Raw genomic sequence first — 16493 nt, forward strand, 5'->3', positions numbered from 1 at the left:
AGCCAAAGTGGAAAATGAAATGCAGGGTCTTGCTTTTTTTTCTTGATTTTACACTGCCTTTGAAAATGATTATTATAAATTGACCGCGTATAGAATTCCTATAATGGAAAAGCAAAGGCAGAATAGTGGTGGTAAGAACCGCCCGACAGCAAGACAGCATGAACATGTTCGATCCTATTTTACCTACGTAGCCCCTCCGTGTATGGCACTCTCCCTCTGTCAGGTTATACCCGCGTGGTGGAGTGAGTGCTGGGCAAGCCAGCGGAGCTATAGCCGGCAGGGAAGGTGCTGTAGGGGCTCATGTTGGAGAGGCCCATCAGGGAGTTGGGGATCATGGTGATGTTGTTAGGGGTCATAAGAGGTATGTCGTCAGGGGTGCGGCGCACGCTGAGGGAGTAGTCCAGGCTGGGGGAGGCATGGAGGGGATTGTGGAGGGCGTCGCATTGGCTCATCTGCTGGGACAAGCTCTCGTCGATGGTGGTGGCGTGGCTGACGTTGTTGCCTTTGCTCTCGCGCTGGGGGCTGGGCTGCTGGGACGCGTCCTGGTGGCTGCGTTTGTCCTTCCTGTAGTAGAGGGCGGCAAAGGCCAGCACGTTGAGGAAGAGGAGGGAGGCGCCCACCGCAATGGTGACGCTGAGCTCAGTGGAGTAATCCCTTGGGTTGGGCATGATAAGAGGGCCCATCTCCTTCCCCCCATCCCCGTTGGCATTATGAGCGGTGGACACAGGAGGCCGGCTGGTGCCGGTGGACTTGCTCCGACCATTGGACTGGGTGGAGTCGAGTGGGGTGACCTTGGTGGTGGTGGAGGAGTAGTGGAACATGTCATGGAGGTTGTAGAGGTGGGGGACTAGGTGCTTCCAGAAGGCCACCTTGGTTGCACGGTAGTGATCACGGATACGAGGCTTCAGGCCAATGTGGAGGTATAGCTGGTCGAAGGGGTCGTACTTGGACCAGGCCACCTCTTCAAAGCGGTTGGCCTTGGTGTGGATGAACTTTGTGTCCTGGGGCACCGGTTTGTTAGGATCCCTACAAGACATACACAACACATTTGGTTTTATGCAAAGCAAATAGAAGTTAACAGCGGAAACTTTGCTTTACAAATGTTGCCATGACAACTGCACATGGTGGAGGGCTTGTTCACTTCTATGCTAAACAATGTCAGCAATTGGAGGAGCAGTGTTGCTGTCTCTCCTCAATAGCTCAGTATTCCCTCTTGCCAGACAATTCCAAACAGCTCACACTGGCTTCTATTGTTTTCACTCATACTGGTGTTTACAGTGCATGATGGATGACTGCAGGGGGGTAGAACTCCACTGCAAACTGATATATATGGTATGTGTCTACTAAGCAATTGTAAACATCTTATAAAAATAATTAATATAAACATGTAACATTGTATCATCATATCATATATCATATATGTATATGTGTGAGTTTGTGATCTATCAATTTGATATTTTCTAAGCAGTGTCCCAAAATAGCAATTACAGAGCAACTTGAGCAAATAAAACCTCTACCTACCACCTAAGATAATGACCTCTTGTTAACTCTACATATAATAATAACTTATTTTCACTGTTTCAAGTGGAATTCTGTGGGTATCACCAAAATGATTAATAAATGACATGTGAAGAAAGAAAGTCATTTAATATCAACATGGACAAAAAATAAAGGTTTCCAGGTTTTAAAATTCATGACACCATGAGTTTAATTTACAATTTAGGTATTTTAACTCTGGGCACTATACTTTTCCCCAATAAAAAGGTTGTATTAACAGCTCAAATAATGTATTGGTTTGCCCAAAATTAATCAGTCAGTTCTTTTTATCTGTTTTACTTTCACTCACCCACTCTTGGCAAAGTTGGTCCAGTAAGTCATGACCACAGCGCTGAGCATAATGTCATTCCGGGAGAAGTTACAGGGGAACAGATCTGTTGGGCCCACCATGGGGATGCCAAACACGTAGGGCACCTCATCTCCGTGGGCCGAGTCAGACCACACCGGCTTCATCAGGCTCTGGCAGTGGTGGTAGAAGGCGTAGAAGTAAGTGGGTGAGCCGTAACGGGCGTGGAGGTCTGCAGTCACCACAGAGGGCTCCACCCACTGGTGGTCGGTGAACAGAGCCACAAGGGTCTTCCTCCTCGTCTCCGGGTTGTCCTTGTCTGCCCAGTCAGTGTACATGAATTTTATCGTCTCCCTCAGCGTGTCCTTCCCCTCTGGATAACCGTACAGGCTGTCTACAAAATCAGAGACGGCGAAGTCAAAGTCGCTGCCCGACACCCCGTCCTCCAGGTCCATCACGTTCTCCACGAAGCGCAGGCCTTCCCCCTGGTTGACGCCAAGCATGATGTCATAGTTGAGGAACTCGCCCTGCTCCATCAGGATCTCTGGGTCGTCCGGGATGACGTCCCCATCAATGACTGGTCCAAAAGCCACTCGGTAGCGAGCGGGCTGGATGTCTTGTTCCACGAGTTCCTTAGCACTTTTCTTCTGCAGACAGGAAACCATGTCCACCGTATCCAGGACGTTGCAGCCGACCCTTTCAGCCAGCATTCGAGTGTATTTGACAGGCTGGTAGTTGACAGCCCAGCTGGACAGCGCTGAGCCACTTTGGATGATGGCTCGGTGAAACAGGCCTGTGGAGACATAAAATCACACGTAAAAAGATATAACTAACATACATAACTCACAGGACTCTGAACAGCTGCTAGTATAATTCAAATATTTTTACACCCTGGCCAATGAAGGAACGGGCTACTTTATGGGTACACAAAGGCTTAATGTTGAATAATACTCAAAGGAAATACGTGTGTACTCATGCACAAGTACACACATGTACTGCACAACACAACACACAAAACATAGATTTTTCCATGTACTCCAAGGCTTGTTACCAGGAAGGATTTGAGTAACCATGCCATACCTGGTGTGTCATAGCATATACTGTATCTTACTTTTTGTTTAGCATGGGCATCAAAGACCACTGAGAAAAACAATGATAACTGCAAGTGTATGAGTTGCATTCTCTGTACCCAAGATATTTAAAATGTGATTTTGCACACATAGCTTATTGATTCCATTCTCAATGAGAATATGTAGAATGTGTATCTTCTGCTTTCAGAAAAAACAAAGGTGTAAAATGACAATATAATATTTAACATATGAACCAAATCTGTCTACTCAAAAAGACCAGTAGGCCAAACATATCATAAGTTATATAATATATTATACATGTTATATTATACACCCATACTGTTGAAAATACAACATTTCTGAAGGAAGTGTGTGGGTAGAATTAAAGCCTCCTCTGCCCTAACTACCTTTTTTCCTGTAATTCTTTTTAGACTTGAAGGGCAGTAGCCAGTCTGCTTCAAAGGCATCTCTGTGCATTTGCTGCAGTTGATGTAGAGCATCAAACACTTTTCCCACAAAGGACAGTCGGTGCAGAATCACCAGCTATGATAAAAACACACCACTCCTTCCGCTGCATAGGCCCTGTCTAGGTCAATGGCTCGAGGATGGCACCGCTGTCGGGATGGAAGTTTCCATTTTCTCTTGGGATAAGAGGAAAGTATTGAGACAAGTATTGTATGGGTGGTTTATTTGATGTGTCCTGGTGCTCCTATGTGGTGTGGGTAAAAACAGATTTAGTGATACACATGGTTTCTTTTATTTTAATGAATATACAAAAAAGTTATGTTATATTGATTTGAATGAACGCTATAACATAACTACCAAAGATACAAAAACTTACATGACAGTACACAGAATGATTTCACCCAAATGAATACAAATATTGAAATAGGATATTTTGGCTTAATTTACCCCAAACAAAGTTCTCCCAATAGGGACTCCCGCTGAGAGCTCAATTTCTTGGTGGCTTAAATTTTGCAAGGACTGAGCAATAAATAAATAAAATAAAGCAATAACTAACAATACTTTTAATTAGGGTGGATACATTTTGGATAAATTTGTGAACCCTACTGTGACTGTTAGAGGTAAACAAATCCAAGTCAAAAATTTTAACAAGTATATCAGATGTAAGTGTATATTACACAGAGAGACAACGTATAACTTAGGAATGCCTCTTTACGAGGTTCACACTTAAAGAGGAAAAGCTTTTAGGCTGATTAGATGAAAGTGGAGGAAGAATGTCCCATCACTTACTTCACCAATACTGCCTTTATCCTATACTCTTGCTGCACTTTGTCTATTTGACAGGGCATTTAGAGCTGTACATCGCCCAGAAAACTATTCAAATTCAAAAATCATCAAGACTTGGTTTAATCGCAGACTTCTTAAGCATCGTGTTAAGCCCTTACATAAAACCAAACATTGCACCGTTGATACATCTTCATTAGTTATACTATCATCATCATGAAAGCTTATGTTAGTGTTCATTTGAGGAAGACCAATGTATGGGGTCTTTTCATAGGTTGCATTAAGCTCTCTAAAACTGCGAGCGATAACATTTCCTGGCTGTGTTGAACAATGCAACAGAACCATATCAGGCATGATTCTCACAGGGAATTCCCTTGATCCTTACCCTCTGAGTGGTGGGACAATGTCAGCAGACTGACGCAGGCAGCACCGATTCCAGATCCGAAGACAGTGATACGCCCTGGGTCCCCTCCAAAATAACCAATGTTCTTACTGATCCAACGCAGGGCTTGAATTTGGTCCAACAGCCCGTAGTTCCCTTTGGCCGCTTGGTCACCAGTGCTGAGGAAACCTAATGTACACAGAGAGAATAGCACGAGTAATGGAGTGGGTATCTATTTTTGCAGCATGAGAGTATTCACTTGGGCTGCCAGATTAACTGACACTGTCTTAATGCTTTTCTTTCGGCCCAATAAAGCCTCTGCTCTTTCCCAGAGTCTCTTCACTACTTCAGACACTTCTTGGTAAAGATGCAAGCATTATTGTTCTTGTGGGGGTAATGAAAGAAATCTCTGGCCAGCCCTGAAATTTTTATGTTATCCAAGGCAAATCTTGGCTTTTCATCTAGACGCCAGAATGCTCATAGTTAATGTCCTGCATACATTTGGACAAAAAAAAAAAATCTTGACTTATTGTATAACTTTCAGAAGAGCACAGTCACTACTGGGCTCTTACCAACTTTGCCTTACCTTTACATATTCTCATATACTTTGTTTAGCACTGGAAAACAAATTATCTCGCCCTTGGCTATGAAGTCATTAACCAACCATCTCATAATCATTCATTTTAGTGCCAAAGGATATTGATGGTAACTTAGATTGGATAAAACTACAAAAGGAAAGCTAGAAAGAGTGTCGCACTTCTTGCCCTTGGAATCAACATGCACCTCAAGCTTTGCTGTGTGACCTTCTCATCTACAACCTTTCTGGCACTTTTTTACACATTTAATTGGATCAATAATTATAGCCATAGAAGATATTTGTGATACATCACCTAGTATGCCGACCCTGTAGTTGAGTGTAACAACTATAACATTTCCATAACTGGCGAGCACGCTGCCATCCATCATGTTCCCTGTGCCCTCCATGTAAGACCCTCCATGAATGTAGACCATGACGGGTTGGGCCTCCGAGTCCCTTATGTCTGCAACACCAGTCAACAAACACATATGCTGAACAAGAAAACTATAAATAAAACATGATGGAGAAAATGGCAGTGGGTGGACCTTCAGAATGCCCCACCCACACATAAAACTGAATTTCCCAACATCTAAAATGTTTAGAGTGACCCATGGTTGAAGACTGCATGGTAAAGCTTTATGGTCTTGAAGCACCAATGGCAGCTAGTGCAGGGTATCGTTTAAAATATTTCACTACTGGTACAGATACTGACAATACCATACCGATACCGATACCGATGTCGCTACGATACGATACTGATACAATACTGATACCAATACTGATATGATATGATATGATACAGATGTCGATACGATACGATACTGATACAGATACGATATGATACGATACGATACGATGCCGACACGATACTACTGTCAATGCGATAAAATACTTTCATTCTAATATCGGTTTTCAGTATTTTAAAACTTTTTTCAATACCACTTCCATTTTCTAAAAGGCAATTATAGTATCATATTGTAAGCATGCATAGGTATAAAATAAAACAGAATATTATATGCAGGCAGGATTATTATTGTTAAGAGAGGTTTTCAGTTGTGTCGTTATCTCTGTATCACGGTCTGTATGCAACATTCAATGCAATACTGTAGATCTGGCAATAGATCTGATGTTGGCTAAAAAAATGTAATTGTTCTATAATTGCAGAGAGCTCTTGTTGTCCTAGAGTGGGAACTAGAATGGCAGATAATCATTCCTCTAGACAGAGATACAATGGCATCTGAAGTGAGACTGCAACAACAGGAAGAATGAGGTAAAAGATAAAAGATATGCGATTAAGATTAACGAGAAGTGAATTTAATCTGCTTCTTTTGAATGACTCACTGAGGTTTCTAAGAAAGTAAGCCTGAGGGAATGCGCACGGTTAGTTCACTAGAACTACAAAAAGAACAAAGGAATCCATGCATCAAGAGTTGGAGCTCTGAAGAAAAAAATACCTTCAGAATTATCAGTGTCCCCATGGGAGAAAGCTGCCACCTTTCTCTTGTGTTGGGTCCCTGGGATTCACATGAGGAAAAAAGCATGTGCAGAATTCAAAAAACTTGGTTGGCTATGCGTGTTCTTTAGAATTTAGATCTCCACTCGATCTGAGTCAGACACAAAAAAAACAGATGTAAAAAATAAAATACATGATTTTGAATGTTACTCTACTGTGTAGCTACTTCATAAATACGGAAATTATGCAAATTACCCACATAGGGACAAAAAAGTGTACGCAACTAAATATATTATTGAGTAGTTTCATATGAGGAATACCTCTCTCGTTTACTCTTTCACGCTCTCTCTCTCTCTCTCTCCCTCATTTGGAATTGGTGGTTCGGGTTGCCGTTCATTGGCTGGAGCAGCAACACTCTGGTTTTAACATGTGAGTATTTTCCCTGCCAAACCTCTAGAGCACTTCAGGATCAACATGGTTGGAAATTAGGTGTCTGGTGGAAAAAAAAGTGTGTGTGGGGGGGTGCACTTGTTATTGGCATAAACCCAGTAAAATGGAAATTAAAAGGCTGAGATTGTAACTTTTTCTTCTAATTCACATGGCAAATGCAGAATGTTGCCCTGATTATACTACAATAATAATATAATACAATAATCTGTGCAACAGTGTTTTGTTTTTTCTTTGTATAATAGCAAATAAAACCTGCTTATGTATGTATAGAAGCCCATTCAGACTGGAGGCTTTGAAAGTGCCGACTGCACCATTTTAGACCAAACCTTTCAAGCAGGCTATTAACAATTTGTTGCTACCGTACCTAAGAAAACCCAGATAAACAATGACACGTTACACAATGAAGATAAACCAGGTTTAAATTTAAGTGTTCTGTGTCACACACCGTGATTACACACACAGCTCACATTATATTATATATATTTCAAAGCCACATATATGGAGTGCTGATGAGTGCTGCACCTCGAGAACAGAACATCACAGACATCCCAAGGATCAGAAGGTGTGGTTGAACAATACATTGGTTTTCCTATATTTTAATGACGTGTTAGTATAAAGGCAATAGGAATGGTGGCCTGTAAGTTAATTTGCCTTATTACTTAGTGAAGGCTGTGTTGTTTTCTCCATATTTTAGAACATAAAAACCCTCAACACCAGAGACTCGTTTCGCAATCACCTTGCAACCAAACATCAAATATCAATTATTTCCTGCTGGATTACAGATGAGACAGCTGAGCGGAAAATCACATTGCTGTGAAAAAGTAAATCAACCTTTGCTGGGTTAGCGATGACGCAGACAATGGTGGCACGCATGCTTGAGAATACGCACAAGCGGACATCAGGATCCAAATAATGCAGATGAATGGACGTGAGCAAAGTCATCAGCGTCGGTTTTACCAAAACAAACTCACCCTCCTGTGTTGGCGCGTAGATGTTGAGGTATAAACAATCCTCGCTCTGGTCCTGAATGTATGTGGCCACCGTGTCCAAGTTATAGGTGAACCATATGGGCATCATGACCTCTGGCACTGTGTTGTGAATGTTCTGAGGGCACACCGGCATGAAGTGGGTAGCGTTTTTGATTCCCGACCAGGAGGAGGGCTGCTCCGGGGGCATGAAGCGCTTCTCGCCCACGGGAGGGCCGGCATATGGCACCCCCAGATACTGATCGACGGGCCGAAGCACCTCGCTGGGCACGGGGACCCGAAGGCCCCTCAGCTTTCCAAACTGGGTGGTCACTGTCGGGTAAAGTTTCTGACTCGTTCCCCTTGTGAAGGACCAGCAGGAGCATAATATCCACCAAAGAAGAGCACAGTGGGCGACGGTTCCAGTCGATCGCTGGTGTAGTAGGTGTGCAGGCAACAGATGGTCTCTGAATGTCGGCAGCCACATGGTCTGAGCAAGAGAGTGCCCTTGCAGAACACAAATGCACACTGTCGTGTCCTCTCAGTCCCTCTGTCCTCTTCGCGTTAGCTAGACATTGCTCGATACGACATTGGCTCCGCTAGTCGAAAACCAATACAACTCAGCCACGTACCTTCACAACCCTGTCGCACTTTTCATCGCATTTTGCCCATGAACTGAAAAGGGGGAAGAGAGAAAGAGAGACAAGACGAAGATTCAATGTGCAATTCATTATGGTTTCTTGACTTTCTGCTGAATCTAAAAGTCTAAGGATTTCAATCTTATTATTGTAAGCCACACGGTGTATATCGTTTAAGGCCTTAGTCCGTCACTGATACTTTATGTGATGTATCACGCATTCTTTCTATTCTTTCTTTTGATCTTGTTGTGGTCTTCACTGTCTCACATCTAAACATTAATAAAGATTGTTCTCATATAGACATTATAAACATCAACTCCCTCAACCAGGGTAAAAAGAAGGAGCATGTGGAAATGCTTTAGACTGCATTAAGACAAAATATCAACATAATTGTTTCTCAAATATCTCTTGTGTGTAAATATGTTACACAGCAGAAGTCATCTCCAAAATATCAAATTATCGATATTGAGGTATTCGTCAAAAAATACTGAGATATATCTACTATATCTAAGACAGATGAATTTCAGACAAATTAAAATATTTAAGACACATGATTTTATTTTTGAACAAACTCAAAACTAGTCATTGGTCAGTTGGGAAAAGAGGAAAAAAATGACATTGCTGTTCACCACTATTAGTTTGCACTACTATAAATTGGATACCTCAGATACCTTTACATTTGATGGAGTCTCAGTCCATAACAACAGGGGGAATGCCCTGCCGTCTGCTTTTCAGTAGGCAAGTGAGACTTGATTTTTTTTAGCCAAAATGGTGCTATCGCTGAATGAGGGTGCTCCAAGACAAATTTCCACTGCAGCTTTTACAAAATTGTTTTGATACTTAATGTCGCTTTTTGTTTAAAAGTGTGCCTCCATTACCAAATAAAAGAGGCTCGACATAGTATGAGTCACGGGTAGTTAGTGTGTATGTGTATGTGTGTGTGTATATATGTGTGTGTGTGTGTGTGTGTATGTGTGTGTGTGTGTGTGTGTGTGTGTGTGTGTGTGTGTGTGTGCGTGTGACGTACTGTATCATATATCAATTAACAGTATGGAGGAGCTACACCACTGCTCTGTTTCTGAGATCCTGTAGTTGAAGTCTGAGGCCTACTGCATTCTCACAGAGAACACATCAGCTTCCCACTGAACAAAGACTAAAATATCCAGCTTCATACCTTAATGATGTTCATTTACAGCTATCAATGTCCCTGAGAATGGTAACAATGTTCAGCTAAAGAGCGGTTTCTCAATGTGACTGACTGGTATTTTACTGATCAAGAATACCATTTATTTTATGTATGACTTGAAAAAGGAATTATGAAAGAAATTTACATTTTTTGGCTTTGTGGCACAAAACATTAATTGTTGATAATAAAAAAAAGGAGTATTTTACGTAGCCTATAATAAATCAAATAAGACCTTTGTACGTCTGTTATCTTTTTGGCCTGGGCAATTTATATGCCAAGGATGTGGGATATTCTCAGTTAAAATTAAAATTAGAACTTGTTCCTTTCCTCAAATGAAGATGAAGTAACGATATAAGCCTAAAACTGGGCCATAAGGTGCAATGCCTGAGGCGCCATTACAAACTTGAAAATCTAATTAAATATGTTGTGATGGCTTTAGGCAAAGACCTTTAACAACAAATGAATCAGCGTGAGCTTAATCACACAAGTTGGATTTCTTTAGTTGTATTTAGGCATTCTGGTTTGGGAAGATATTATCAAATATCAAAACAGGGTGAGATGTTTCATTTCCATCAAAACAATAGATGATCCTAATTTATACCCAATTAGTGGCATTGTGGCTGCTGCTGTACGTGTATATCCTAGGAATGGGAGTTTTTTTTTTTTTTTTTATCAAGGTAGATGTATAAAGGTCCATCAGATAACCACATGGTGGGCTCCCTATGCCCTTGTGATTTGATTTGTGAATTCACTTGCTTACCAAAGCTCCCTACTATCCAATGCAATTAATTAAACGGTTCATGTCGGAAACCCTTAGCAGAGAGAATCATAAAATTGACAGTATTCGATGTGAACATCTTACAATTTGAGAGAAAAAAACCCCCCAAAAAACAAAAAAAATAAATAAATAAAGGCACAGCCCAAATATCCAGTACCACTGTGATCTGTTGGCTGCTGTGAGGCTGTGTAATCTGGGTCTGGGGTGTGAGGATTTGTGAAAAAAAAAAACGACATTACAGTCCATTTCATTTCAGCAGACGTCCTTGAAGCGTGTTACTAAAATGGTGACATGGTGGTCATATTTATGTGATCCGCAACATCGATAACTCTGGAAATGAAACCAAAAATGGAATTATCAACTCACCTGCTTTGAAATGGACAGCTGTTCATTCCATCTGGAGATTTAAATCATAATCACCACCAAATCCTCGACACCCAATCAGAATATTATTCACTCCGATTCAATAGCCAAATACATTTTTTCCCCATGCGTTTTTGGGGAATATAGCCCTGCTCGCGCCGCTCTGTGCGCCTTGCGCATTCATGACGCCAAGGTCAGGAGCGGCAGCGCTTTTAACTGAGCTCCCACTGCCAGCGCGTTGCTAGGCAACCGCTGGGATGGATACGCCGGTGCTTTAATTCACCCCTTTCACTCATATTTGTCATCATATCTTTTCACAGGGACAAATCCTAATTTGAAAGACATTTTCTAACCTTATTAACAACCCGTTCCGTTGTGAAGCGCGCCTCTGCCTGCACCAGATAAATCTAGCAGAACAGAGGTTCCCAAACTGGGGTCCGCGCCCCCTTAGGGGGTCCCCAAAGGAATTGGGAATATTTTTTATTTATTTTACTATATATATACATATATATACACACACACACATACACACACAGATACATACATACATACATACATACATACATACATACATACATACATACATACATACACACACCACCGACACACACCGTCACACCGACACACACCGTCACACCGACACACACCGTCACGCACACACACACACACACACACACACACACACACACACACACACACACACACACACACACACACACACACACACACACACACACTTGTGGGTGCCTCTGCCCACAGGTAGGGGTTTAGGGAGGGATAGAGTCCTTTTTGCCGTGGTGCGCCAACATGGCGAGAGTTTTTATTATAGCGATCAACAAAAGGCTCACTGGCCAGAAGTATTAATACTATTAATAATAATAATAATAATAATGATAATGGTGGTGGTGGTGGTGGTGGTGGTAGTGATGGTTGTTGTTGTTGTCATTCCTCCTGCAGGTGCAGGAGGAATGACGTTCCGCTCCCTGGCTCCTGGTCGGCTGACAAGCCCATGCACCGATCCCCTCTGCAAGACAGACAAACATTAAGAAGGCTCCCTGCCCCGAGTCGGACCAAACAGCGCCGCGTGGGGGCTAATTAAGCAACGAGGCAGCTTGGTGGTCGGTGCTTGTCCACGCCCTTTGGTCTGCCACATATCCCCACCGCCTTACTTAGGCCCAGGGAGCGCGATGGCTCCCCGGGCCTAGGCATCCCAACCCCCGCCATCAACTTCTACTAGAGCTTGCGGCTGAGGTACAACACCAGCTTCTTGGTCCCCTCCACCTCCTGGGACAAGACCGTGGCCAGTCCTCTGTCCGATGTGTCCATCTGCAGACAGAAAGGGAGAGAGAAGTTAGGGTTAAACAGCACTGTTCTCACAGAGAGCTGACTTTACCCTCAAACGCCTGCTGGCACTTCTCTGACCACTGGACCGACGGGCCTTCACCCAAGTGTTACCCCAGATACCTTACCGGTCGAGAAGTTTATCGACCCGGGGCATCGGGTAGGCATCAAACTTTGACACCCCATTCACCCTTCGGCAATCTATGCAGAACCGGACTGACTAGACCAGTCACTCATGGACACACCCATGTCCAGCATGCCTCTCATTCCGCTTGCATGATCTTGTGTTTGTGTTCACGCAGGCGATACGGCCGAGAGCGCACCTTCATCCCCAAGGTTGTTTCCACATGGTGGTGTATGAGGGATTTTAGGCCTGGCAGGGGGAGAAAAGAAGAAGGAGAAGCAACATTGAAGTGCAGCCACGTCCGCCCTCTGAGACGGAGAGAGATGGTCACTTAACACGGCACCGGTATGATCGACCACTTTTTGGCCCCAACTCATCCTGCACTCAAGGAGTGATAAATCTGTGTCGCCCCCTGCCTGTCAGACCTTTCGACCTCATAATCAGCCTCACCGACCCGCCGTGTGACCACAAAAGGCCCTTACCACTATGTAAGCAATTTAGAGCTGGACGTAGGCAGCAACACTAACACCTTGTCTCCCGGTGCAAATTGTCTGAGCCGAGCTCCCCTGTCGTATAAGAGGCGCTGACATTCCTGAGCCTGGAGCAAATTCCCCCCGGGGTCTCCTGCCAAAGAGGAGTTCAGAGGGAGAAAATCCTGTGGAGGCCTGGGGAACCTCCCGCACCGCAAACAACAAGGGGTCCAACCACTTGTCCCAATTACAGCTATCCTTATGAATGAACTTTTAAATCATTTTTTTCAGCATATTGTTAAAGCACTCCACCAGACTGTCTGTCTGGGGAGGGTAAACGCTGGTCTGATGCCCAGTAACTTGTAAAGTCCCCGAAGTGTACATGACAAAAAGGTAGTGCCCTGGTCGGTCAGGATTTCTTTTGGAATCCCGACTTGGGAGGTGACCGGAAACAGCGCCTGCACCACACTTTCTACCATAATACTGCGCAGGGGCACTTGCGCAGTATTATTGTCATAATTGCATATTCCGCAGGTACTGGGGGTTCGTCTAACAGCCCGATGAGGTCCATACAGTCTTTCGAATGGGAACTCGACTAGGGGGAGGGGCCTCAAAGGCGCTCTTGGCGTAGCCAGAGGGTTGACTAACTGGCACTCAGGACATACCATTAACACACATCTGCCCAAATGGAAGCCAATAGAAGCGGGCCATTATCCATTGTCGGGCCACCTGGCAAAATTCCATCCGCAGTCCCGGCGGTTGTAGCTGGGCCGCCCACAGTGCCCGCACCCCTGCCCAGATGTGTGCGCAGCACCACCCTGGGAGCTGACAGGGGACAGAGAGGGGACAGCACAGGAAGGGGAGAGAGCGTCTCGCGGCACCAAAGGACCTGGTAGACAGAGGAGGAGGCTGTATACATCCGCCCTCCCCCCGGCCGGCGAGAGGGGGATCGTGCGGGGAAGGGAGGGGGCATCTCCTGACACCGTGGGCACCGACGAATCCCGCGTGGATCCTGTTGTCAGATGCAGCGGGCCCCGGACATTCTCTCTGGGGTATCAGGATGGGCTGCGGACCCGGCGAATAAGAAAAAACAGTAGGATATATAGTGAAACGATGATAAAAATAGTTTCACCAATTTACAGCACAGTTAGGAAAAAGCCCAAGCAGTTTAGTACAGAGTACACCACTTACAGCTCTTTAAATATGCCTATATGCGATCGAGCGCCAATATTCCTTTTTTAACCGATATAGCCTTTACAACTCATTGTAGACTTTGCTTTCACCACTTAGTTGGCATAGAAAGAACAGTTGTTTACAACCGTCAGAGACGACTCATCGAAACACAAAGCGTAAAAAGAGTTCAGGGTAATTACTATTGTTACTCTGAAGCCAAATTAGGTGAACATTGACTTGTATCATTGATTACAAGAAGACAGGTTCATACACATCTCTTAGAACATACAACTTCCACTGAATGCATATAAAAGAGGTGAACTATTTCTATTTTCTTAGCATTGTTCACATGAGAAAATGGTTACATTTTTCAAGACAGTCATGTAGTTTTCACTTCAGACCTTTGTGAAAGCAGTGTCCTTTTTCTAATGCTACATGCAATCAAACTCAAAACGGCTCTTACACAATTGAGTGCCCTTGAAGTGTGTCAACAACACAAGTCAAAGATTTTCCTCACAAATTGTTCAGACTTTAAAATTTACACAGAGGACAGAGGACATGGAGATTGGGAGATGTTGCCTTGGCATGGGCAGTTCCATGGGCAGTCCTATATGCAACCTCCACCATCTGGGCTAAATAAGCTTAACTGCGGTAAAATGTAAATAACATGTCATTGTATACTAGACGTTTTTTGTATTCAGATTATTTGACAAAATATGCTGTGGAAAATGCCAATTACGGAAGTCTGTCACTTTCAATCCCACAAGAACAGTAGTGTGTTTAGTGCCATGTCAGGTTTACCTTGATGTTGATGCTAATAAAGGAGGGAAGAGTGTCTCTTATTAATCGCAACTGTTCAGATCTTTCTTCGCTAAGGCTGGGGAAATATGCAGCGAGTGGGTCTTAAAAAACATTGATTTTGAGAAGGGTTTACAGCTTTCTATCTTGATTCCAACACAAAATGGAAACTCGTGGACCATGTAGAATGAGCAACGCACCAGTTGCTTTACATTACCATCCCACTTTAGTTGTTCTTGAGATAAAAATAACCAGCCTTCATATTGACAATTTATGCTCCGGCTGGGTTTGGTTTTTGAGTGCATTCGATTCTGTTGAACCTCCATCTTTCCAGCATCCATCTGCTTCAGCTCTTGTATGTAATCCTCCGAGAGACTGGTGCTGTACCACAATTCTAACAATTTAATGATTAGGGTCAGCTTTGTTTCTTCTTATTTGATCTCCAGCAGCCAGAGTTACTCACTGTTATACTTTTTTTTTGCTGTTCAGTTCCGCAAACATAGGCTATTATTACAGATAATATGTCTATTATAGAATAAACTGACAATGGGGGGCAGGGGGGACTGTGGCTCAGGAGGTAGAGTGGGTCGTCTAGTGATCAGAATATTGCCGGTTTGATCTCCGGCTCTTCCTGGGAGCATGCTGAAGTGTCCTTGAGCAAGACACTTAACCCCCAATTACTCCCTGCGCGCCGTTATATGGCAGCCCACTGCTCGTAGATATGTCAGTTCCTAGGATGGGTAAAATGCAGAGACAATACAAGTGCAATGCAGTGACAATAAAAGTTGAATCTAATCAACTAGTGCAAGACATTTGAATGGCACAGTTTAACAAAATGTCAATGATTCAGTCATTAGCATGCCCGTTCAAAATGATAGAAGATGAAACGGCCGGTTGAAGTCATACACCGGGGAAAGACACGCATGCCGTTAAAAATGACTTTCTGAGACATTTTAATGGCACAGTTTAACAAAATGACAATGATTCAGTCCTGTTTTCCACAATGGAAGATGAATCGAGAGTTACTGCAGTTATGTTGCAACAGTTCTATGAAGGAGGTGTAGCCCCTTATTCATCAGTCTGCATACGCGGTTGGATGTATACCATTAGGAGCGTAGTCTGTAAGGGGTCATAAACCGGGGAACGACACTCTTTGTAACTCAGTCTCAGAGCCCTGAAGCCCCACTCCTGCTGGCTCGCTGTTCGCTATTTATTGAAAGTTTATTAATATTGTACATATGTCCCGCGTCCAAATTTAACCAAATTCAACACTGTACATCCTTGGGTCCCCAGCAATACACCTGCCTAGTGTGAAGTAGATCGGATGAACGGTTGTCGAGATAATCACACATAAATACAGACAGACAGACAGACAGACAGACAGATTCCTGCCTTTATAGTTATATAATAAAATAGTTAGATATGAGAAATGTGTATTTTTTGACCACTAGAGGGAGCACTTGTTTTTAACAGCCTGATCCAAATTAACCGAGAATGTCGAGACGGAATCCAATTTGAGTCACTCGCTTCTCAGGGAGCTCTCCATTTTGAAAAATATATTCTCTTGTTAATTCTAGTTGTAGCCCGTTCTTTGTCGTACATTCTTTCATACAAATTATTTTATGCAAAGAGAG

General features: G+C 43.4%; 1 protein-coding gene across 5 annotated transcripts; it reads right to left on the reverse strand.

Annotated features, from left to right (window-relative positions):
* Positions 1–224: 224 nt before the first annotated feature.
* LOC307239669 (neuroligin-3-like) lies at positions 225–8475 on the reverse strand (the record flags this gene model as incomplete). 5 transcript variants are annotated; one of them, XM_080013179.1, is made up of 6 exons in its annotated part: positions 225–1026; positions 1847–2636; positions 4547–4732; positions 5434–5583; positions 6575–6634; positions 7995–8475. In XM_080013179.1, the coding sequence occupies 6 exons, from the start codon at positions 8473–8475 to the stop codon at positions 225–227; spliced, it is 2469 nt and encodes an 822-aa protein (XP_079869305.1). The 5 variants fall into 5 exon arrangements, with proteins under 5 accessions (XP_079869305.1, XP_079869307.1, XP_079869306.1 ...); XM_080013181.1 differs by lacking the exon at positions 6575–6634; XM_080013180.1 differs by lacking the exon at positions 6575–6634 and having other exon boundaries at positions 5434–5624; positions 7991–8475.
* Between the last annotated feature and the right edge of the window lie 8018 nt (positions 8476–16493).

The sequence above is a fragment of the Zeus faber genome (genome assembly GCF_960531495.2).
Source record: "Zeus faber genome assembly, chromosome: 14".
Lineage (NCBI taxonomy): Eukaryota > Metazoa > Chordata > Actinopteri > Zeiformes > Zeidae > Zeus > Zeus faber.